Source organism: Mandrillus leucophaeus, unplaced genomic scaffold (genome assembly GCF_000951045.1).
Source record: "Mandrillus leucophaeus isolate KB7577 unplaced genomic scaffold, Mleu.le_1.0 Scaffold964, whole genome shotgun sequence".
Taxonomy (NCBI): Eukaryota; Metazoa; Chordata; class Mammalia; order Primates; family Cercopithecidae; genus Mandrillus; species Mandrillus leucophaeus.
In genome coordinates this window covers 1152193-1178833 of record NW_012110519.1, presented here as the reverse complement: position 1 = coordinate 1178833, position 26641 = coordinate 1152193, and the positions used below count along the sequence as shown (strand labels likewise).

General features: G+C 37.7%; 1 protein-coding gene across 1 annotated transcript in view; it reads left to right on the top strand.

The window, feature by feature from the left end:
• The window catches only part of TAB3 (TGF-beta activated kinase 1/MAP3K7 binding protein 3), a 61686-nt gene that overhangs the window by 22848 nt on the left and 12197 nt on the right, over nucleotides 1-26641 (top strand). Inside the window, exons 5-9 of the mRNA XM_011970695.1 lie at nucleotides 6627-6818; nucleotides 10707-12153; nucleotides 13242-13402; nucleotides 19867-19960; nucleotides 23471-23554. Of these exons, the coding sequence (XP_011826085.1) occupies nucleotides 6717-6818; nucleotides 10707-12153; nucleotides 13242-13402; nucleotides 19867-19960; nucleotides 23471-23554 (1888 nt within the window). The 5' untranslated portion in view covers nucleotides 6627-6716. The remainder of the gene's footprint in view (nucleotides 1-6626; nucleotides 6819-10706; nucleotides 12154-13241; nucleotides 13403-19866; nucleotides 19961-23470; nucleotides 23555-26641) is intronic.

Sequence of the window (26641 nt, the reverse complement as noted above, 5' to 3'; positions counted from 1 at the left end):
TGACTGTTTCATAAATTATTTAGAAGGCTTAATTTAGGGGAAATAATAACTATCGTGTTCCTCTCCCTTGTTATTTGGTTAGCACCTTTACATGTATGCATTAAAAATCTTGAAAAATGGAACTCTTATCTCTGCCAGTTAAATATCATTTGTTATGCCTCAATATCAGCCACTTTTTATTACTGTTTAACTTGAATAATTCACACTCTAGTATAAAAACTTCTGTTTTAAAAGCAAGGTTTGGTTTAAACTGTTGTTAAGAGTTATGACATCATCAGAGTCTTACCAGGTAGCCAGTAGTACGGAAGAATAATGGTTAAGAGCATAACCTTAAATTTGTATCTTAGTTTTGCTACTGGCTGACTGTGTAACCACAGGCAATTTATTTGCCCTCTCTGAACTTCAAGTTTACTTATTTGTAAAATGTGGATGATAATATTACCTCTCATGGAAGTATTTTGGGGATTAAATGAGGTAAAGCACTTAGCACAGTACTTGGTACACAGATACGGCTCAATAAATGTGATCTAAAATCAAAACCTCCAAAGCAGCAAAAAAATGAGTGAAAGCTTGAAAGCTTTATACTCATATACATACTGTGTTTTGTTCAACAATTATTACTGGGCCAGACCAACCAGAAAAATTAATGATTCTTTTATTTTGCAATCCTAAAATTCCTCTCAAGACAAGGCTAACTTTTCTTCAAACCTGGGAAGTGCTTACTCACCTCATTACCTTAATATGCTAGCAGTGGCTGTCAGCCCAAGAAAGTATTGCCTCTCTAGAGGCCACTTGGGGGTGCTACTGAGATTTTATGGGAGGGGCCAGGATGCTAAATACCTTTCATTGCCTGGAATAGTCTTGCATGACAAGGAATTCTTGTGCCCCAAATTATTGCATCAATAGTATGCCGTTGAGACACACTAGAGTACACCGATACTTACCGTTGTATCTTTAAACCTTTCTGCAGAACACATTTTGGGTGTCACAAACCCAGGAGATACCTAGATGGGTGAAGCAAGGCCAGGCTGCAGTGCTTGGGACCAGCTAGGGAGTATAGGAACTAGGCAAACTGTCCTTTCTAAAAGGGGAGTGGTACCTTAGCTTCAGCCAGTTGTTGCCTGCAGTTGCTAGATCACGTGATTTTTCAGAGAAAAGCTAGATATGTAAATTTTTATGTGAAATCTCCCAGCTTTTTTTTTTTTTTTGAGCTAGAGTCTCGCTCTGTTGCCCAGGCTGGAGTGCAGTGGCCAGATATCAGCTCACTGCAAGCTCCGCCTCCCGGGTTCACGCCATTCTCCTGCCTCAGCCTCCCGAGTAGCTGGGACTACAGGTGCCCGCCACCTTGCCCAGCTAGTTTGTTTTGTATTTTTTTAGTAGAGACGGGGTTTCACCGTGTTAGCCAGGATGGTCTCGATCTCCTGACCTCGTGATCTGCCCATCTCGGCCTCCCAAAGTGCTGGGATTACAAGCTTGAGCCACCGCACCAGGCCAGTCTCCCAGTTTTAAATGTAGCTCAACTTAAAACAAAACAACACTGCGGCGGCCAAACCAGGCAAATCTGTGGGCTGAATTCATTGCACAGACCATTGGTTTTACTACCTCTGATACAACTGTTTTAGGAAGTGACCTAAAATTCTGACAGAGGTAAAACACTCTGGGCCATAATGGCACCACCCTGTTTATTTGCTGAGCTTAGAAAAAAACTGTGGAAACAAAGCACTAGATGTCGACATCATTTTCTAGAGTGTGGGGAATTGTGGCATTAGAGCAGAGCTCTGGGGGAGCTTCCTCTCTGTTTGGGAGGAGCAATTCTATTGGGAGACATCCTAGCAACTGCTTTTTCAGGAACAGAAACCACTGTGCCTTGTGTTACCAGCAGTCTTGAATTAGGGAGGTAGCTGCACCACTGAAGGAAGCCTCTGATTCCACTGCTAAGCATAGCATCTGGGCCCCATAGTGTGTCTTGCCTTTAAGAAAAAAATCCTCACAAAGCTGACATGCATTAAAGGCTTAAAACTCTGCAGAATCTCTTGGTTCATGTGGCCCCTGAACTGTGTGATGATCATAGGGTTTATGTCTTTAGTATTTCTTCTTTCTTGATCTAGGGTTACCGCCTACACAGCTCCACAATCCACAGCTGTGGCCATCTGGACTTTAGTGGGGGTGTTTCAAGGGTATCCCAGGAGTTTGGTCATGCCTGAGCCTAGCCTGTACAGTTTAGATACTGCTTGAGTCCTCTGTCTGGTTTTAAAGTGACAAATCATCATTCAGCGCTTATTGTATTAAGCCCATTATAATGTTAAGAAACAAACTCAATGTGTATTTTGCTTAGTAGTTGTTGCCTACATTGATATATATGGACAAGAATAGATTATATGCTTTGATCTGCATGGTAGCCACATCTATAATATGACACTATATGACAGTGTTTTCATTTTGTTTTCTATTGGATTAAATATAAAAGTACAGTGTAATACTTTACTGTAAAACTTTGTGTTTTTAAAGGAAACTGACTATGTTAGGCCATTCTTACATCACTGTAAAGAAACACCCAAGGTAGGGTCATTTCTAAAGAAAAGAGGTTTAATTGGTTCAGGATTCTACAGGCTGCATAAGCATGGCACCAATATCTGCCCAGCTTCTGGTGAGAGCCTCAGGAAGCTTAACAATCATGGCAGATGGTGAAGCAAGAGCAGGCATGTAACATGGCGAGAGCGGGAGCAAGGCGGGTGGGGGAGAGGTCCTAGAGTTTTAAACGATCAGATCTTGAGTGAATGGAACAAGGACTCACCTAGGATGGTGCTAAACCATTCACAAGGGATCTGCCCCTATCATCCAGTCACCTCCCATCAGGCCCCACCTTCAACGTTGGGAATCACATTTCAACATGAGATTTGGAGGGGACAAACATCTAAACTGTATCACTGACTTAATTTATTGGCTGGAATATTTTCTATTTGTAAACAGAAAGCCTCCCAGTGAGCAAAATGGAAATTGCTTTTTTAAAGTATTTTAACATGATATAGTTATCAAAAAATTAAGTTTGAGTGTTATATATTACAGTGAAATACTAAATGATTATTCATGTCAATTAGTGCTTATGTGAGTGAATGTTTGTACAGGGCAGAGTGCTAACCACTATTAAGATTACATACATAATCCCTTAAGGGAGGATATGTGTTTACCAGTTTAGATTCCTATTTGTTGTGAAAAGTCAGTCTATTAATCATCTTTTCAGATGGTAGCCATTTTTGTAAGCTGTTGGCTTCCATTTGAAAGATGCTTTCACATGTTTCTTCCAAGGCAAGTATTTATAACCATTTTTTCAAAAGGGATTTTCTTCTTGTGTGTTTAAACAGCTAACTTATTTGTACAAGAATTTTTTCCTTCCCTCTCAGTCGTCCACCTCACCACACACCTTTAGCTCCCTATTTGAATGATAAACTTAATGAGGGTTTGCTCCTTAGCCAGTCAGAGAAAGGCACTCATAATTAGAAATGCTCTGATACCTACTAGTGACACAGTAGAAAGAACACAGACTTTGGAGAAGACAGGCATGGATTTGAGTCATGATTCTGCCGTATGTTCATTCTTTGAGTTCATTTTCTTATTTGTAAAATGGAGATAATCATAACTACCTTTGAGGGCATATTATTAGCTACCAATAAATGGTAGCTAATAATAGTGATAAAAATAATGGTAACCTTGGATTCAGTAGCATCTGAGGTTTCTGAAGGCTCTGACAAAGCTAGGTGAGAACTGGCCGCTCTCAAGATCTCTGAAATATATGGAGCCTATGCTTTTGACACGTGAAGCCTGTCTGTCCTTGTTTTGATCCTTCTTGCCTTTTCTTCTATCTCATAAAAAAGACAATGGTATTGCCCTTGTATTTTAAAGGCTTGTAAGTAAGGTTGGGAAATGAATAAAACCGTTTTTGGGAGCCACTGGGAAAGCTGGAGTTAGGCCTTTGGCTGCTTCAGAAACTCTTTATTGAAGGTTTGATTAAATAGCCATGAACTGTTCTGAATGTAGTTTAGCACCTCAAATATTGGGATCACTTCCTGTTAGGAAAACTGTTATTTCTGTAAATACAAGCAGATTTGATGAGTTAAGGTCATCCCTACCATTAAATTCAGTGAATTCCTTTTTTCTCCCCATTTCTCCCAATAAATATTTATTGAACACCTAGCCTGTGCTAGGCCGTGTGCCTACTTGATTGTATACCCTAAAAGGAGATGTTGAATTAAGGAATCTAAGAGTTCTAGGTTGTTGCCTATTATTTAAATGAAGATCCTAAAGCCTTAGAGCTGCACTGTCCAGTAAAGTAGCCACTAACTACAGGTGGCTACTGAGCACTGGAAATAGGACCAGTGTGAATTAAGATGTGCTGTAAGTATAAAATATACACTGGATTTCAAAGATATCATTTGAAATATATATATAAAATAACAATGATTTTATGTAGATTACATTTAAAACAATATTTTTAACATAGGTTGTTACAATTAATTTCACCTGTTTAAGTTGGCCACTAGAACATTTCAAATTATACATATGACTCACATATTTTTACTGGACAATGCTGCCTTAGAGCCTCAGTGACTTGGTAAGATTATACATCTAGCTAGGGCTCCTTTGGCCAGTGGAAATTAGAAATTGCTTTACTGTGAAAATGGAAGATGGATAATTCAAACCCCATTCAGAAAAAAGTTAAATTAACACTAAGGACTTTGAAACATTTTAAATCCTGGATTGTTAATCTGGTAGAATCTCTTAGTATTTCAGATTTGGGATTTTCAACAGGGACAAACTGGAAAAATATACCCATTGATTTAGTAGCCTAAACCAATTTTTTTCCCTAAGCGTTCACAAGTTACCCTATATAGGTGACCCCACTCCCTCGATACTTGCTGGGTGGGGGATGGCAGGAGATGGGGGGACAAGATTCATCTAAAAGGCTTGTCTATATATTTTTGAGTATGAATATTGTTTTATCCAAATCTATCTTATTAGGTAGATTGATTTAGTATAGTGAAATTGATTCATCATTTAATGATACTTGAGTAGATATGGGGTTGGGCTCTGGAAATACAGTGGTGAACAAGGCACAGACCTTGAGTAGAGCTACAGGCTTTTGTTTGGTTAGCTGGTTTTTGTTTTCATTTTTACTTTTTATTTGGAAATAATTTTAAACTGACAGGAATTATGAGAATAAAAATAGGAGAAAGAACACTGTATACCCTTTACCCAAATTCACCTATTAACATTTTCCTGTTTGCTTTATAGTTGTCTGTGCACACAGGTATGTGTGCATGTACACGTTTGTATGTACACACACGTACATATTTTTTTTCTGAACTATTTGGGAGTAAGTTGCATGCCCTTTACCACTGAATGCTTCATTGTCTAATACCTAAAAATAGGAATATTCTCTTATGTAACCACAGCACAGTTATCAATTCAGTAAACAGGAAATTCAGTACATTTATTGATACAGAATACTTCCGATCTACCGTCAACATTTCACTTCGGTTAATAGATCCACTCATTTATTTTATAACAGTTTTCCCTTTTAGTATAGGATCCAATCTAGGATCAGGTAAAAGATTTAGTTGTCATGGCTCTCTCTTTTTTAACCTGGGACATTTTTCAAACCTTTGTCTTAAAATGACATTTCTTCCCCCCACCCTTTTTTATAGAAAAACCCAAAATGAGAAATGTTCTATTTCCTCATGATTAGTTTCAGGTTATGCATTCCTGACTATAATACTATAAAATGATGTGTTCTTCTCATGGTGTCACATCTGGAGGCCTCTGCAGTCCATCTGGCCCTCATTGGTGATGTTCATTTTGATCACCCAGTCAAGATGTTATTCAATTTGTCCACTGTATAATTAAATTTTTCCCCTTTGCAACTAATAAGCTTTGGGTACACAATTATAAAACTGTGTGTACTTCCTACTCTTCGTGCAGATTTTCCCCTAGATTTAGCATCCATTGATGATACTTGCTTGAAGCAGTCTCTATGCTATGATGACTGCAAAATGATTTTTCCAGCTCCAGCACTCCTGCATGTTTACCGATTGGATTTTACTGTAAGCAGGGACTTCCCTTCTCCCCTATTTTTGTATGTATGTATTTAGCTATCTTCATTGATACGGATGCACGGCTCCCTCTTTTCTACAGGTTTATAACTCATTACTGTCTTCTATTATTTTGGTATTCAAATTGTTGCAAATGTGGCCAGTGAGTACACCTCTTCAAGTTGACTTCCAGGTCCTTACATGTTCCCATCACTTCTTGAGTACATCCTCACTGTCTGTAATAATGAGCTATATTCCAGGTGGGGCTTCAGGTTTTTTTGGTTTTTTTTAAATAGGTGAGAGCTTTAGGTGCATAGATGGTTTCAGTATAGTGTGTTTAGTGTTCCTGTGAGGGTAAGCAAAGCCTGCTTTGGCAGCATCATGGAGGGGAGAGGCAAGGCAGCAGGACTAAGACGGGGAGGGTCAGTGGAAGCCTCCTTAGAGGAGATGCCACCACTACTGAGTTGTACAGGATCAATAGGAATAAAGTGAAATATGTAACTAGACTTAACCATACTGTTTTTTTTCTTTTTTAAATAGAAAATGACTGTGGTGCTAGAAGATCATCACTTTTGGAAAGCCAGTTAACATCCATTTCCTAAGAGAAACTTGGCCACCATTTGCTCTGGCATGGCGCAAAGCAGCCCACAGCTTGATATTCAGGTTCTCCATGATCTTCGACAACGTTTCCCTGAAATTCCAGAGGGCGTGGTGTCTCAGTGCATGTTACAGGTAAGTTACCTACCAGTGATAATGATATTAAGTTTTAGTTTTTCCTATTAGAGCTGGTGATGTGTGATGTAATTAGAACCCAGTTATGTTTTCTTTGTGTGTGTGTGTATGTGTGGTCGGGGGGAACATTTAGAGCAGGATTTCCCCTCAACCTTGGCACTGTTGACGGTCTATCCTGGATAATTCTCTGTTGTGGGAGTCTGCCTTGTGCATTGTAGAATTACTAAACATTCTAGGCATCCGAGGCCTCTACCCAGTAAATACCAATAGCTTCCCCGCAGTTGTGACAACTGAAAATGTCTTTAGACATTGCCAGATGTCTCATGGGAGGCAAAATCTCCCACCATTGAGAACCACAGATTGGAGAGTAAAAGCAGGTAGCAACAAGAAAAACAGATTCTCCTTATGTTTCACTTTTTGAAGATTTTGGGTTGTACTATCAGTCCCTCAGTCCTTAGAGTTGAATTTTGAATCTCAAATTTATCGTTTTAACTTCTTAGACTATACACTTTTGAGTCTTTTTTTTTTTTAAGTCTGTAGATAATCCACTCCTTGTTTTTCTAACGCTAAATCCTTACTGATATCTAATTTTAAATGTAAGCCCACTTTAAATGTAAGCCCACTTTCACTCACATTACCTTTGTCTTGCTGTGTGTCTTACATTGAATCTCTCATCTCTAAGATAGAATGTGTCTTTCCCACTCAGGGGACAACAGAGAAGTAGGCCTACCACTTCCCCTGTCCCACTGTCCCCTTGTTGTGTTTTATGTCATCCTTCACAGGATCGTAGTGTTTTGGGTTATGGCACTTACCTATTTGCTTAACTTTGGGCAGCACTACTTCTACCATGCTCACTGGTCTTCCTCACACACAGTCAGTACTCATGTTCAAACTCTACCTTATGGCAGTGTGAGCAGCTCAGGATATAACCTAAACCTATATACAGGTGTGGTTAATTATAAATAGAGACTCACAGAACAATGATGGTAACAGAGGTGCTTCCTTTGTTTGCAAGCCCTTTACTAGTCTAGAGCTTTGGGCTTATGGTTTTTGTGTTACAGCTTGCCTTTGCTTTTTCTCACACACATTCCCAGCCTGAATCTCAGCTCTTTACTTTAGCCCCATTTTGGTTTCTGGTAGAGCAAAGATACTTCCCACCAGAGTGAAACCAAGTAAGGGTGAAGCTTTTAGTTTAAACCACTTCCTACCAATCACCTTCCTCACCTATCTTAGGGCCCCACCTAGCCCTGACCTTGTTTTATTTCATTTAGCCCTTTATTACCTGCATTTCTCATGACCATTTAACTAAACTGAAGGAATAGAACTTTACATTCAGCTCAGTGAACATTTGTTGATAATTACGCTGCCCTAAGTCTTCCACTTTTTTCTTCCTTTGGGATTAATAAAATATATTGTATGGAGATTTACCACCTACTGGCTCTGGAAAACTGTTTTTCACATTAAAATGTATGAGGCTCAGTAGTTTGCATTTAATGCGCAAGCCTTAGAGCCTCACTCAGGGGTATCATCCTCAATTTAGGATCACTTTTTAGAAATATGATGCTTTTTTGCCTCATTCCTTTCAAAAGTGTTCATTATATGTCTTAAAAATTCTTACGTCTGAAATGATTTTGATTTCTTCATGTTTACTGTTTGATACATTTTTTATCCTTATTATAATCTATTCTGGTAGTTTTCTTTTTAAAATACTTCTGTAATAATAATACTTTAATATCTTGGTTTTGTGGTTTTTAAATTTTCTTCATAGGAAAATTTACTCAACTTGTCACTATAGACATGCTGACAATTCGAACTTTATATCATTTTGAATTTGGATACTTTTTGTGACAATACTACATAGGCTATCTAACTCAGCGTACAGAACATGGAATTTCAGGGTTATTAATAATAATAATATCAGATGGTAAAGTATCCATGACTACCTTATGTTTAAAAGAAAACTCTCCAGTTTTTGTTTTCCCCAATCCATAGGTCTATTAAAAAAAAAAAAAAATAGAATACTGTATTTCACCTTCCATATTTTTTTTCCTTCAGATGTCTGTCAGTGACACATTCTAGTTGCCAATCAGTTTGAATCCTTTGGCTCCAAATTTGCTTTTAATATCTTCCCTTCCTTGCTCAATACGATTTTCAAGCAAGGTAAAAATAATTCAGATCTTTGAGTTGTAATGATTTTCTTCTTCAATTAATACATCTTTCTGTGACTCAAAGTATTTTTAAAAGTATTTGAATTTTAAATTTTCTATATTGATAATAATTACTATTTGTTACTATCATCTGGGTAGGATGTTAATGTTTTACATGCATGATCTCATTTTTTAAAGTATTTGAATTTTAGTATCAAAAACTTTATATAAAGAAAAGGTTAAAAATGATCTATAGAGTTTTAATAAAGCCAATTCATTAAATTTCTAAGAATTCATTTTGCAAAGATTTGCTTGACTTTTTTTTAAACTTCCTAAAGCTCTAGTTTAATAATGTCCTTTTGGCCAAACATCCTTTCCCTTGAAATTACCATGTGGAAAGAGCACTGGGACTCAGGAAAGTAAGAATCTAGAATTGACTTTCCAGTTAACTAGTTAAGTGCCTATTGTCAAGCAATGTAACTTCCCAGGCATCTCTTTCCTCATCTGTAAATGTGAGTTGCATTGGAGCAGATGAACTCTAATAGGAGTTCTCCCAACTCTAAAATTACAACATTATGGGTCCTGTTTTAGGTTTAATTTCATTTGGTTCAGAAGTGAATTATTTCCTTTCGTTTTTATATAAAACATTTTTCCTAAAATATATAGTAATATCTATGCATGTGCATATCTCTGTGTATATTTATGAACTACAGAGAAAGTCACAATAATTGGGAAACTTTTATGGATTACTTCAAAAGCAGTGGATAATATGTGTCTTACACTAGTAAAATAGTTTGGAATTCTGTATTTCAATAGAAAACTGCTTTTTGATATATTAAAATTTTACAAAGAGGGAACTTTTTATTAGTCTGATTACTGTCAGTTGGAACTTCTAAAGTGTCAGTTTGCTATTACCTTCTTTGTGAGTGTGTAGAACTAAACAATTCACATCTTTCAGTGATTTTGAAAGTATACCAAGACACCTTTCAGCGGGTAAAAACTTTTGAGACTGTGAGAGTATGAATGAATTTAATTAAGGCAGTCGACACCAGGTTTTTAATTAAATTACCCTAACTCGGGCAAAGTCATGGAGCCATAGTTTAAGTTATGGATTTTTTTAATACTTATTCATTTTGCTTAAATCTTATATAATGGTTCAGACAGTTGAAGTTATTCAAGGATAAATTTAGGTAAAAGAAAAATGAGGGCTGCTTTAGATTTTTTATTGTTTTAACTCTTGAGGAATTTTATTGTAATTCTTTTTCTCCTTTTGTGGTTTTAGTGCCTTTTAAAAACTAAAGCATGGTTATTTTTATGTTTTTTATCGATTTAAATATTAATCATGGATATTACTTATACTTATATTGCAGCAATTGTGGTGAATCCGAGATAAGCCCAACATTTTAATTTGTTGAGATGCAACAAGTATAAAATGAGTCCTGGATTTGGAGTCAGAAAACTTGGGGTTGAGTCACAGTGTTCATTAGTAGGTACTTTACATTTCTGTAGCAGTAGCAGTAGTGGTAGTACTAGTAATGTGAGCTAAATGTTTGTAAAGTAATATGGATCGTTTGGTATCTCCTTTTCAGGATAGATGACCATGAAGCTTTTTGTGGTTAAGATACTGCTCTCTATTTATTCTGTGACAGTAGTATTTGCATAACTCTCTGGCAAAGCCTGACTTCCACTATTAGAATTTGTTAATGTTGCCAATGTTACTTTTACCATTTTTCTCCCCTAGAATAACAACAATCTTGAAGCCTGTTGCCGAGCCCTTTCCCAGGAGAGTAGCAAATACTTATATATGGAATACCATAGTCCAGATGACAATAGGATGAATAGAAATCGCCTTTTACATATTAACCTGGGTGTCCATTCTCCTAGTAGCTATCACCCAGGAGATGGAGCCCAACTTAATGGTGGTCGAACACTGGTACATAGCTCAAGTGATGGACATATTGATCCACAGCATGCAGCAGGTAAACAGCTGATATGTTTAGTTCAAGAACCACACTCAGCTCCAGCTGTTGTTGCTGCTACTCCCAACTACAATCCATTTTTTATGAATGAACAGAACAGAAGTGCAGCTACTCCTCCTTCACAGCCACCTCAACAGCCATCTTCCATGCAAACAGGAATGAATCCGTCTGCTATGCAAGGGCCTTCACCACCACCGCCACCTCCTTCATACATGCACATACCTCGGTATAGTACAAATCCAATTACTGTTACAGTATCCCAGAACCTCCCTTCTGGACAGACTGTACCAAGAGCTTTACAAATTCTTCCACAAATTCCAAGCAATCTCTATGGATCTCCTGGTTCTATTTATATTAGACAGACATCTCAGAGTTCATCAGGAAGACAAACTCCTCAGAGTACACCGTGGCAGTCCTCACCACAGGGCCCAGTGCCTCACTATAGCCAGCGTCCTTTACCTGTTTATCCACACCAACAGAACTATCAACCTTCTCAGTATTCTCCCAAACAGCAGCAGATCCCTCAGTCTGCTTACCATTCACCACCTCCTTCTCAATGTCCTTCACCCTTCAGCTCTCCACAGCATCAAGTGCAACCTTCCCAGTTGGGCCACATCTTTATGCCACCTAGTCCTTCAACTACTCCACCCCATCCATATCAACAAGGACCTCCTAGCTATCAGAAACAGGGAAGCCATTCAGTAGCCTATCTTCCATACACAGCATCTAGTTTATCCAAAGGTTCCATGAAGAAGATAGAAATTACAGTTGAACCTTCTCAAAGACCTGGGACAGCAATTAATAGGAGTCCTTCACCCATCAGTAATCAACCATCTCCACGGAATCAACACTCACTATACACAGCCACCACGCCACCTTCAAGTTCTCCTTCAAGAGGGATATCTAGTCAACCAAAACCTCCGTTTAGTGTTAATCCTGTGTATATTACATACACACAGCCAACTGGACCTTCGTGTACTCCATCACCATCTCCTCGAGTGATACCAAACCCAACTACAGTTTTTAAAATTACCGTAGGCCGAGCAACGACTGAAAATCTTTTAAATTTAGTGGACCAAGAAGAGCGCTCTGCAGCACCAGAACCTATTCAGCCCATTTCAGTGATACCAGGCTCTGGGGGAGAAAAGGGAAGCCATAAATATCAGAGGAGTTCTAGTTCTGGATCAGATGACTATGCCTACACACAAGGTAAACTTTAACCCTTTTATGAAATTTCATTTCTGTGGTGAGGCAGCAATCTCCCATTCAAATATATTAGCTGTTTAGTTTTAATTAAATGTTTAGTATTAAATGTTGGGCAGTAGCATTGCTATTAAGAATAAAGTTAGTGGTCGGGTGTGGTGGCTCACGTCTATAATCCCAGCACTTTGGGAGGCTGAGGCGGGTGGATCACCTGAGGTCAGAAGTTTGAGATCAGCCTGGCCAACATGGAGAAACCCCACCTCTGCTAAAGTGTGGTAGCGCACGTCTGTAATCCCAGCTACTCGGGAGGCTAAGGCAGGAGAATCACTTGAAGCCAGGAGGCAGAGGTTGCAGTGAGCCGAGATCACGCCACTGCACTCCAGCCTGGGCAACAGAGGGAGACTGTCTGAAACAAACAAAAAGAATGAAGTTAGTGCTTCAGAGTCATCTATAGACTTTGTTTTAAAACATGAAATTGTAGGCCTAATAAGGCTTAGTTTAGAAAGAATATTCATAGAGCAAAAAATACAAGTGAAATGGAAATTGTCAAAAGTATAAACTACAGAGTAGGAAAAAAGAGATTCATGGAAAATGGAGTAAAGTTCATCAAATGAAAGAATTTGAATCTTTTCTAAAGAGGATGGCCCAGAGGGCATAATGATATTTACATATAAATAATATATAAGAAGTGGAATTATTGGATTAGCTAATAGTAGACCTAAATTAGATATAGAGTTTTTAAAACGTCTATTCAGATTGTTTCAAGATACCTGAGAATTTAGTTTTCTTTCAGTATATAAGAAGGGAAGTAATGATTAAGTATGCCTGGTAGTCAGCCTGTTCAAAACACACACAAGTATAAAGAGAATCTTAGGACAATAGAACAAGAGGGATGTTCAGGTGATGTCACTTTGGTAGCATTCAGAGAGCTAAATTGAAGCAGATATGGAGGCAGCATAGCATTATAAAGACATGAGAGTAAATGCCAACCCCCAAGTTGAATGAGTCTTTTATACATTAGTAATACATATCGAAATTTTCCAGTCACTTGTTCAGTGTTGTTCTCTGCAATGACGTTATCTATAATGCTGTAGCCTTGCTGTTACATCAACGAGCAAGGATGGAGAGGTTAGCAAAGCAATTGAAACTTGAGAAAGAGGAGCTAGAGCGGTTGAAGTCTGAAGTTAACGGTATGGAGCATGACCTGATGCAGAGACGGCTCAGAAGAGTCAGCTGCACCACTGCGATCCCTACGGTAAGTGATCTGTTAGATGTGTTAATAGGTGGGTTGGGATATTGGCTATCAGGTCATTTATTTTTCTTTAGGTTTTATTCCTGACAGAGTTCTGGGTTTTTGTTGTTGTTGTTGTTGTTGCTGTTTTTTAAAACAATAGATGAAGGACTTTTGCCTTTAGTAGTTCTTGTCAAAATAATTCATGTATGCAAATTCCATAGGCTCATCAGTATTTTCAAACACTGATGATAATAATCAAGGTATAGCATCTCATTTATTTGTAAATTGCTTTCTGTCAAAATAGAAAAGTGCACACTGACCAAAAATTTGATGAATTATTCTTTGTGTATTCATTTATTATTCTAAGCGTATGATATACATATATTTTTAAACATTTAAAATTATTTTTATAAGTACATTAGTTCAGATGATTTAGAATAGATCAATATGAGTTTTGGGGAAGTGTTGAATTGTAAGGCAGAGCAGTTTTGTTAAGTATAAATAATTGTAGAAACTGAGGTAACAGTATTGATTGATAGCAGTCTTAAAGGGAACTGCTCTAATGAAAAGATTCAGATAATATATTTTTAACATGTTGGTTAATGTATATGAGTTCTAACGATCCCAAGCAACTGATAATTTTGAAACATGTTTAAAATCTTGTGACTTCACAAGCTATGATCCAACCTATCATTTTACCTTTCAACATTTAGCAGTTTTGTGCATATAGTTTATGAAATGTGATACTATGCTAGATGCTTAGTACATACCTACCAGTGGGAAAAATAGATACATCAACAGATAATTATAATACAGTGTGGTAAGTGCTCTATATGTTCATGGGTAATGAGAGAATTCATACATCAACTCGTTTCTGTGCAGATTCAATGCACTTCTCTGCTCTTACATTATCCTCCTGCTGGAATGCCCTTCTAAAAAGCTCTGCACGTGTAAATCTTGTCTGTTCTGTTCTTCAAGGCTCAACTTAACCTCTACTTTTTCCATGAAGCCTTTCCTCATTTTCCTACCCTCTCTAAACTTAGGGCAATCTCTGAGTTTACAGGTTTAGAGAAGTGGGCATATGTCAGGGCTCTTGCAGTCAGCATGTCTGCAGCCACTCCCTCATAGAGAAGTTTCTACTTGAGGTTCTTGGCTTCAAAGGGGATCTGTGAATTCTCTGAAATTATATGCAGAGTTTCATAAGTGTGTCTAATACGGGAAGTGGGTCTATAGCTTTCATCAGATTTTCATAAGATTATTATATTGAAGGAAAAAAAGAGTGAGGAACCACTGCCCTAAACAATAGGCAGAGAGAAAAGGGGAAGGCATTTTAGAAGAGAAAAGAACAATAATAAGGTAATGAAGGCTTGAAGTCAAGATGGAGAGTGACTTTTAGGAGACAGTGACTACAATTCCCTGGCATAAGCATGAGATTTCTAAAGAGTTAACAGAGGGTAAGTGGGGCTTTGACCTTGAATGCTAGGTCGAGGTGCTTGAACTTTATTCTGCTGGTAACAGGGAACAAGTGGGAGTTTTTGAGAAAGAGAGTCTTGAGAAATAGTCATATTCACTAATTTAATGACTTTTTTGTAATATCGTCTATAGTCCTCAGTATAGTCAATATTAGAAGTGAGGAGGAAGATTTTAACTACTTAAAGCAATGGAAAAATAACAGAGCCATCTTTAATGGAAAGGTGATGTTACTACAAATCAAATTTCTGCCTCCTTTTCTCCATTTGAAATCTTAATTGAATCCTCTGATTGTGGGAGATATTGAAGAACATAACCCATATGGGAATCCACCTATGGTGATTGAGTACTTTGGAAACCTTTAGGTACCTGTAGAGCATAAATGAATTTTCTTAGCATAGTAATTTTCTTTTTTTTTTTTTTTGAGACGGAGTCTTGAGCTGTTGTTGCCCAGGCTGGAGTGCAGTGGCCGGATCTCAGCTCACTGCAAGCTCTGCCTCCTGGGTTTACGCCATTCTCCTGCCTCAGCCTCCCGAGTAGCTGGGACTACAGGCGACCGCCACCTCACCTGGCTAGTTTTTTGGGGTTTTTTTTTTGTATTTTTTAGTAGAGATGGGGTTTCACCGTGTTAGCCAGGATGGTCTCGATCTCCTGACCTCGTGATCCGCCCGTCTCGGCCTCCCAAAGTGCTGGGATTACAGGTTTGAACCACTGCGCCCGGCCAATTTTCTTTAATCATATACATTTTATTTAGCAACTACTTGCTGTGTGATAATCCCTGCTAAATAAAATACTGGGTTTTTTTTTTGTTTGTTTTTCATTGGAAGTGGAGAACTGTGTAATGTAGCATAGGTTAGTACTTAAAAAAAAAGCCCCAGATTTTATATCAGAGCTCTTATTGACGTATCCTTTTTTTCCTTTTTTTCTTTTTTTGAGACAGAGTGTCTCACCCTGTCACCCAGGCTGGAGTGCAGTGGTACAATCTCGGCTCACTGCAACCTCCACCTCCCAGGTTCAGGTGATTCTCCTGCTTCAGCCTCTCGAGTAGCTGGAATTACAGGTGTGCGCCACCACGCCTGGCTAATTTTTTGTATCTTTAGTAGAGATGGGGCTTCACCATGTTGGCCAGGCTAGTCTTGAACTCCTGACCTTGTGATCTGCCCGCCTCGGCCTCCCAAAGTGCTGGGATTACAGGCATGAGCCACTGCACCTGGTCCCCAGTCTATCTTCTTGAGAAAGGAAAAAGAGAAGTTGGTGAAACTGCTGCCCTGGGCTGTAATTTAAAGTTTTATTATAATTTCAAAGATACATAAAATAGTATAATGAACCCCCATGTAGCCATCCCCCAGACTGAGAAATTGGTAGTTCATGTGGGTGCTAACATCTGAGAGATAAGACGTTTAAGTGTGTTTCCCATGTGTTGCCAAGCCTAGAGTAAAATGGAGGACAATTGTAGTACACAGCAGAGGGACAGTTGTACGTGGTGGTTGAGACAGTGAGTAGGTTTTCAAGTCAGGTGCCAGTTTGAATCCTACTTCTATTTGTGTCATTCATGTATCCTTGGATAAGTAACTTTCTCTATGCTTGTTATCTATAAAATGTGTGGTATAGTACCCATCTTACGGGATTTTTATTAGGATTATATGAGGTAATTTATGTGAAGCAGTTTACACAATGCCCAACAAATAGTAAGTGTTCTTATAAAAGTGTTGGTTGCAAAATACTAGAAAAATTTGCTTGAGATTTAGACACACAAATCTAAAGCATTTTGTACTTTGACTTCCTTTGAACTTGAGGAACATATATAAGATTATTCTTATGTAAGAAATTAATCAAGAAATAAATCATTTAGTCAGAATGCCCATTTTGCTCATCAAGGCTCATTTGAAGAACCATGACATAGTGGAAAGAGAGCCCACATAGGCTTTGGAGTCAGAATTGCTCAGGTGCTCACTGGCTATATCTGACTTCTCTGCATCTGATTTTCCCTATCTGTAAAAGAGAATTATAGCAGGTACATTATAATAATTGTCAAGATAAAGAGACAGTGTATGTAATAAGCCTGGCATGAAGTAGGTAATCAGTAGATGGCTAGCCTTATCATTGTCCCACTTGTGTATAGGAATACCCAGTAGAGAACTGATGTTTTTGCTACTAAAGCACACATTGCTACCTTCAAGTTTTCAAACAAATTGCTTATCAGGCAGTGTATACAAAATTGATTAGAAAGCTGCTTGCCTAATGATACTGCAGTGCACATTTGTGACCAGCTATGGGGTAGGGGGAGTTGTAGAAACTTAGAGTAGCAGTGAAATAATCTTTTTCTAAGGAGAGCAGAAGTACATGTAAGATGCATAATGGTGTCATTTCCCTTAATCTGTTATTTGCAAAGCATTGTATTAAATGCTGACGAAGATGCCATCTCTTAGATCTGCATGTGAAATGAGATAGGTATATCTGTGAGTCTGTATGTATTTGTGTGTGAGAGAAAATATAAGTACTTTCAGAGTATTGAGATAGAAATGTTAGCTTTTTGCCTATAAAGTTTATAGATGAAACAGTTTCAAGGAGAAGGGGGAAATGTAAGTTTTACCTTGAAAGATAAGATTTTAATATGCAGAAAGCTGCCAGTTGCCCCCTCCCTCAAGTTATTTCCCCCCATTCTTCCTGTTCTGATTAGGTTTTTGGACTGTCCCACAGCTTTGAGTCCCAGAGGTATAACTGAGGCCAAGCCACAAAAGAACATCAGTGGTCTCTGACACTGGTCTATGCCAGCTTTGGAAAAAAAGCTTACCGTTTTTTGTTTTGAAATGTTAGCTACAAACATCCTGTTATCTTACAGACAACTTTGAATTATACATACCCAATTTTGAAATTCCTTCTCCACAAAAACTACTTTTGACAAATGGCGGTAATTTCTCAGAAACTGCTTTTTCCCCCCTCAGTTTAATCAGAAGCTATATGAAAAAGGACATAGGAATCTTACTGATAAACCCTTAGTAAAATCGAGTGCTTCTACTATCTTTGGAAATGAGCCTGTTGATGAGAGTACTTTTTGTTGTTTCTGAGACAGAGTCTCGCTCTGTTGCTCAGGCTGGAGTGCAGTGGTGCAATCTGGGCTCACTGCAACCTCCACCTCCCAGGTGCAATCAATTCTCCTGCCTCAGCCTCCCGAGTAGCTGGGACTACAGGCATGCGCCACCACGCCCAGCTAATTTTTGTATTTTTGGTAGAGACGGTTTCGCCATGTTGGCCAGGCTGATCTCAAACTCCTGACCTCGAGTGATCCACCTGCCTCGGCCTCCCAAAGTGCTGGGATTATAGGAGTGAGCCATTGCGCCCGGCCTGATGAGAGTATGTTTTTTGTTATGAGCAAATGTGTGGTGGCCGCTTCACTGTTTAGGGCCACTGTGGCTGAAACATCTCTCTTGTCCCCAACTCCCTAAAACCTATGGAAAAGATCATCCTTTTCAGGTGCTTGACTTTCCCGATAGGTTCTTCCATGTGTTCCTAGGAAGACAGCATCACTGTCTGGAGCCCTTAACTAAATACATTATCTTTAATTTAAATGTTCAAGTATATATTTTAAACTATTTGAATATTGCTTGATAGGCAAAGCACAAAGCATTTTAAACATTAATGTCACATAGTTTTAGCCCATAGGAATTAGAAAAGGCAGTCCATAATAAATATTTCTGAATGACTTTTTTTGTTCCTCTAGCATTCTGTGGAATTGTAGCTATTATAATCTGCCTTTTATCACTTATTTTAAACTTTGATACCTGCTTATTTAATGGGCATTCTCAGTTATTCTGATAATACCTCCTAACATCATATGAATTAAGATATCCTTTCTGCTTATTTTTCTTTCACTGGCATATTAACATATTTAGCGTTCAGCAAAGTACATGTTTTTAACAGAATAGGATTTTGTTCTGCCTTCCTAGAGTAGCAGATATTTAATTTTTCACTTTATATGTTATAGTTAAAATCACCCTAGTCATTAATAACTGGGCTGTGCTGAAAGCTTCAGTATTTCAGCCTCTAGATTCTAAACTTTGACTTTTTTACTGTACATACATGTACACATGTGTATATATATACACATACACGTGTACATATGTACACGTGTATATATGTACACATATACACATATATACACATGTATGTATAAAATAAATTAAGAATGGCATGGGAAGTAAAGGCTTCCAAAAAGCTTTATTGAATGGAAGATTAGGACTCTCTTCACATTTCAGTGCCTCATATGTGCCCCTGAAAGGCCTAAGGAGTGGGCTGGCCTGAAGAGGTGGAGGCAGAAGAAAACAAAGTTGGGGAAAAAATGGAATTCAGTTGTTTCTGAAGTTTTCATGCACTAGAGTAATTGCCTCCTTCAATCTAGAAAAAAAGATGACAAAAATATTTATATATGAATTTATATAGGAGTCTTTTATATAAATCCTGGCTCTACCAATTACTAGCTTTATAACTTTAAGAGAAGTATATAACCTCTCTGTGCCTCGGTTTCCTCATCTACAAATTGGGCACAGTATTAGTACCTACCTTAAAAGATTGTTAAGAAGAAGGAATGAGAGAATTCTGGTAAACACCATACTGTTGTAATTTTTACCAGGCTGGACAAGACTAAGATCATGGACATGACTCGTTTAAAAGGTTGATTCTTACATTTTCCCTTACCATGAAAACATAGAAACAAAATATTCTCAGTGCTCTGTGATTAAAATGGTAGTATCTTGTATGGTAGAACACAGTCCACTGTTGCAGCTCGCCACTTTATATGCAGATTTTGTTTATATGTGGCCATTTTGATGTCCCCATTTTACCTGACTATTCCTTTAAAAACATACACATAGGACTTCTTAAACATGCCCTCTTATGGACTAAGGCCATATTCTTGGTAATACCCAATCATTACAATTAACATGAAACGCAGTTCTTAAATGTTGGGCTTGATAATGACTTTCCCACAATTGCTATTTTGGGTCCTTTCTTACTAGCCTGAGGAAATGACAAGATTGAGAAGCATGAACAGACAACTCCAGATAAATGTTGACTGTACACTGAAAGAAGTTGACCTCCTTCAATCTAGAGGTATAGACTTGATTATTTGGTAAACCATAAGTAATAGTGTGGTATTTTAAGCTGCTTAAATAGCAATAACTTTGGTTTTGTAGATTTAAGAGACAGTTTTTATCCATGATAAGATTACAATCCTGGTAAAGAGATCGCCCTGTCCCATGGTCATGGATCAGATTTGGGGATGAAAAAATAGTTTTACTTTGGCAATTTCATCAAGTTCTTATCATTTAGACTGTTCTCTGTTGTTACTTTGCATTTATCCTTTTTTTGTCATTTACTGTGAATATTTTATAAATTGATGGGTTTTAATTCTAAAACTTAGTAGAGTTCATATTATGTGATAGACATCTAAAGTATCTGTAAAAAGGGATCCCAAATCAGAGTATCAGATTTCTCAGTTTTAAAATAAACTCTATATGTTATTTTTCATGTTATGTTATGTGAAAACATTCAACTATAATCATAGTTTTAGTTTTTTGGATTTTTTTACAGAAGTATACTACAGCAGAAGCTCTCTTAAACTTTCATTTACCCAACTCACCAGATTAGAGATGGTCTTCATTTTCTGTGGAAAATATACTGACTGATGTCCACAGCTGCTGCATACTTTTGACTAGTAGGCTGCATTCTGGTAGGCCTATGAATATTGCTCCCATCGGTTAATTGTCTGCTTACCAAGAGTTGATTCTGTCCCCAAACCTGTTTATACCAGTTATTGTATTTCTGCATTTTAATGTTTCATAAACTGACATGAAGGAGAAAGTTGCTCTTTCTATGAAAGCCAAAGGCAGATCACTCAAAAAATAGGGATTGTGAATTAGATATTGGTGAAAACAACTGAAAAAGGTTAAGGGAGAAAATCATGTAAGTCTAAAAGGATTCTGTACTCAAATTGCATTATAAGTGTTCTTAATATCTTTCTTGCTCCATTCTAAAGCAATCAGAATTATAGATGAGGGTTCAGCAAACTAGGGCCTGTTGCCTGTTTCTGTGAATAAAAGTTTTAGTGGAGCGATAGCCATGCCCATTTGTTTACAAATTGTCTGTGGTTGCCTTTGTGCTTCAACAGCACAGTTGACTGCTTGCAACAGAGACTATATCACAGGTCCACAAAGTCTAAAATATTATCTGGCCCTTGACAGAAAAGGTTTGCCAACCTCTGCTGTAGGTCATCATGGGTGTGGTTTATGTAAGAAATACAATATGGAACCCCAGCCAACAGACACATAAAAAGTAGGTCTTCGTCTAACTTTAAAATATAGCTATATACAAGTGTTTTGTTACGTTAAAGTTGACATGTAATTTTTCTTAACGATTCTGTGTATTAATCAGCTTTCCTGCCCCCCCATCCCCCACACTTACTTTTCTTGATTATGGCAGCTAAGAGTTTCTACAGTGTTTTAAGAGTATATAATAAAATATCTCATTGCCATTTTTAGGCAAGATTAAACAAACAGTAGGCTGGGCACAATGGCTCATGCATGTATTCCCAGCAGTTTGGGAGGCCAAGGCAAGAGGATCACTTGAGCCTAAGAGTTAAGAGACCAGCCTGGGCAACATAGGGAGACCTCATCCCTACAAATCGTTTTTTAAAAATTAGCTAGGTGTGGTGGTATGTGCCTGTGATCCCAGCTACGTGGGAGGCTAAGGCAGGAGGATCACCCGAGCCCAGGAGGTCAAGGCTGCAGTGAGCCATGATTGCACCACTGCACTGCAGCCTAGGCACCAGAAAGAGAGTTGGTCTAAAAAACAGAGAGAGATTAAAGATTAGTGGCAGGTGAACCCAAAAGACATGGCATTATCTGAACAGACAGAAGCAAATTTGAATGTGAAAATTGAGCAATCTAGTCAGGTACCCTTAAAGTAATTTGCAGAAGCCTAGTCACTCTCTAGCCCACTAACTTGAAGCAATCAAAGAATGACTATGCATGATGTAGGGGTTACATAAACTATTGCTACTATATTTTACAAGATTGCATCAATTTTTTCTACTTGTGTGGTCTTTGAAGCAAAACAGTGAAACATTTGGTTAGGATACTTATAGTAAGCCTTTTGTGATCTAGAAATTAGAACATGAGCTGTAACAAGTAATTGAAGAAATACATATGCAGCTTCTTAAAGCATAAAAAGATCCAATTAATACATCAGATAGCACTGTGGCTTTTATGAGCTATCACAGCAATTATTTTCAGAAAATTATCTTAAAACAGCATATTCAAGTGGATAAAACATTTGTGAAAGGGCCTGCAAGGGAAACCACTATTAAGGTTTTACAAGCAAAGAGCTGTGTTTTTTGTCTGCATTGGACAATGAGCTCTTTGGGATACTTAGGCATTTCTAAATCTCTTTTCATAACGAATCTAAATGTATCCATTTTATACTAAATTCTACTCTTCCACACTGCAGAAAACTTTTTATACTGAGTTCCCAATCTAAACTTTTAAGCTAGGGAAGGAATCTAAACCTTTTTTGGTGGTGAGGGGGGAGGCAGGGAAATAAGCATTTAGAATAGATGCAAATCAGTGCATGATTTTATGAAAACCAGCTTTTTTTGTGATTTTTGGTAAGGAAAACGTGTTGGGGAAAAAAAAAGTAGATCTGGAAATCAAGAGATATCATATATTTAAACTATCAGTGTTAGTACCATACAGCATCTTCTATAAATAAGTATGGCTACAGTTAACCGTAATTGTTTAGAACAAGCAGAGCACAGTGATAGGTTCACAGAAGTGAAGGCAGCACCCAAAACTGGCACTAGATCAAAACCAGCCTTGGAGGAGACACGGCAGGAGATGTGGCTGAAATAGACACTAGACCAGGGAATGAACATTTGAAGACAGGTGAAAATTTTGTGGCAAGACAAAATTCTCAGGTATTGTTCTATCTATTCTGAAACTGGCACCTTTTATCATTGATAAATCTTTAGGAAACATTTAACATTTAAGATTCTCCTTTTCTTGAAAATAAGAATACATAAACTGTTGATGTTATTTCAGATGTATTGAGGTTGTTCAGTAGTCTCAAAATATAACTTGATTAATCCTTGTAAATGTTTATATTTGGCTTCTTCCATAGTTCAATTTATAATGAATTTTTAAGGTAAATTATGAAAAATATGAAAGTAAGCTTTCATTATTTAAGTGTTCTTTCTCACGGTTTGTTCATTAAAAATCAAAAGCAGAAAGAGAAAACAGTTCAACCATCCTTTCATTTCTCCTCTTCATTTATCTCCCCAAATGCCCACATGCCTAATCCTGCCTAAGGAGACTAGCCTTACAATTAGAAAAATATTCCTTTAGGTGTAATACATTGTAGACATACATCTATGTAGTGGTTTTCTTGGGTCTTTTCTCATAGCAATGAAAACACAATTTCATTGGGAGGATAGAATTATGTAATGAGTTCTGAAATCCTGGAAAACATTTTTTCCCTTATGTGTTTTATTTACATATTTTCTTTTAAAAAATCAAATAACAGGAAAAAAGAGTTCTTAAACGCCTGATGAATTTACTTCCTTTATAGGAAACTTTGATCCAAAAGCCATGAATAATTTTTATGACAACATAGAACCTGGCCCAATTGTACCACCCAAGCCATCTAAAAAAGGTGAGTATGAAAAATGTCACAAATATGATAGAAATAAATATCAAAATAATTTGGGATTTCACATTTATATCTGAAGAAACTTCCACTAGAGGTTAACTTATTCACCATAAAGTTACCATATTTTTATTCTTTTTCAGACAGGGTCTCATTCTGCTGCCCAGCTAGAGTGCAGTGGTGCGATCCTGGCTTATTACAGCCTTGACCTTCTGGGTTCAAGCGATCCTTCTGCCTCAGCCTCCCAAGTAGCTGGGACTGTAGGCACACACCACCATGCCCGGCTAATTTTTTTTATTTTTTGTAGAGATGGGATGTCACCATGTTGCTTACTGGTCTCAACAAATTTACCATATTGGTGTTAATGTGGCAATAATGAAATGTCCCCAAACTTTAGTTTTTAAAAAGTACTGAAATTAGTAACTCTAACAATTACTGTCAGAGGTAATTTGATGGAATATATAATTTTTACAAACAGAAGTTGAAATGCTGTATTACATAGTTAACATTATAAATTTACTTAGCATTGTAAAAACTATAACCCTAAAAGATAATTCTCATAAAATAATGAGGATTTTAAAGGTCTAATGTGAGAATAGAAAGTTAGATTTGCAGTAGACTTAAGATTATTTTTCAGACAACAAAAGAATCTCTGTGTACTCAAAAGGGGAGCATAGCAATTAGTAGCGACTAGGTGTTTTCCCATCAAGAACAAAAGAAATCCTACATAACCAAGGTTTGAAGGAATCATTTCCGGATAATTGTTACATAGAAATGATTTAAAATTAAAGATATCAAATGTGTTCTTCTTATTTTTATGTACCAAATGTTTAACTGGCATTTCCGTATCTTAAAAAATTAATTTTAATTGAACTTACACGTTTAGTCATTTAAGCCAGATGCAGTGGCTCATGCCTGCAATCCCAGCACTTTGGGAGGCCGAGACGGACGGATCACATGAGGCCAGGAGTTTGAGACTAGCCTGGCCAACATGGCAGAACCCCGTCTCTACTAAAAATTCAAAAATTAGCCAGGCCTGATAGCACGCGCCTGTAGTCCCAGCTACTCGGGTGACTGAGGCATGAGAATCACTTGAACCCGGGAGGCGGAGGTTGCAGTGAGCCGAGATCGTGCCACTGCACTCCAGCCTAGGCGACAGAGACCCTGTCATTTATTCATTCTTTCATAAATAAGTAGTCATTGAATGTAGATTAACTTTCTGCCTCATTCTTAATATTTTAATTCTTTTTGCCTTAAGCAACTCCAGGTAGATTGATCGTGAAGACACATAGAATAGTGGAGAATGCCTTATTTTTTAAAAAAAAATTACCAGAGAGTATAACATTTAACATCTCATCAGACTTACTTTTAATTAAAGAATATATAAATTCTATCTAAATACTACCTGACCTAATTATTTAAATTTTGGTTGAATAGTTTTCTACGTGTATTAAGCTCATTACAGTGTGGTTTTTTTTTTTTCATTTATAAGTTGCAACACAGTATCTGTTCTTCTTTTGTTTAATATTACCATGGATGTTTCATCTGATCTGCATTTAAAAACAGTCTATTGATTTCTTTTGAGATGGAGACTCACTCCGTCACCTAGGCTGGAATGCAGTGGTGCGATCTCAGCTCACTGCAACCTCCACCTCCCGGGTTAAAGCGATTCTCCTGTCTCAGCCTCCCGAGTAGCTGGGATTACCCACCACCGTGCCCGGCTAATTTTTGTATTTTTAGTGGAGATGGCGTTTCACCATGGTAGCGAGGCTGGTCTTGAACTCTTGACCTCAAGTGACAGCCTCCCAAAGTGCGGGGATTACAGGCGTGAGCCACCGCACCTGGCCAAAAAATGGTTTTATTGATTTCTAAAAATGATACAAAGAATCATCTTAGTGGATGACTGCCAAGTGCCAGATTTGGCACTTTGGCAGCATTATATGCAGTTTCTTGCTGAAAGTCACTGAAGTGTATAGTTATCATTGATCAATTTAGTCTTTTGGGTTCATAAAATCAGAGTCTTTAAGCTTGATTTTGCCTGAATGTCTACTAAAGAAGTATCGCCAGACAAACTTTAGTTCATTGATTCAAGGAGCTGTCTTAGAGGAATTGCCCTATCTAAGGGAGTGCATTGGAAAGTTTTTACCCTGGAAACAGGACCAAGTTGATTAGAAATAGTGGAATACACATGCACCATGAGCCATCCCTCAGCATAAACTCCCTATAGGTGTGGTGTATTAGTCTGTTTTCACGCTGCTGATAAAGACATACCCAAGACTCGGCAATTTACAAAAGAAAGAGATTTATTGACTTACAATTCCACATGGCTGGGGAGGCCTCACAATCATCACAGAAGGCAAGGAGGAGCAGGTCACATCTTAAAGAGAGTTTGTGCAGGAAAACTCTCCCTTATAATAACCATCGGATCTCGTGAGACTTACTATCACAAGACCTGCCCCCATGATTCAGTTACCTCCCACAACACGTGGGAATTCAAGATGAGATTTGGGTGAGGACACAGCCAAACCATATCATGTGGTCTGAGGGACCCACCATAAATAACAGACACTGTCGTTACTCAGGAAATGTCAAGGTATTGAGCCAAGGACAAAGCCAGACCCCTCTTTGGGCAAGGCAGAATTCTTTCCTATGCAATAAAGCAGTGCTTAGAAGGGAGCATATAGCTTTAAATGCTCATATAAGACAGGAATATCCAAAATCAATGATCTAAAATTCTACCTTAAGAAACAAGAACAAAGTAAAAACAAAGTAGAAGAAAGGAAGGATAACAAAGCAAGAGTTTGATCTTTGAAAAGGTAAACAAAATCAATAAACTTCAAGATAGACTGATCTGTAAAAAAAGAGAGAATACAAATTATGACAATCAAAAGTGAAAGATGGGTTATCCATTACAATGATAATGATAATAAGGGAAAGTGATGGACATCTTTATGCCAGTCAGCTTGACACCTTAGATAAAGTGGACAAATTTCCTGAACCATATAATCTACCCAAACTGAAAACAAGACAAAACAGTAAATATTAGTAAGTATGTGTGTGTGTGTGTGTGTGTGTGTGTGTGTGTGTGTGTGT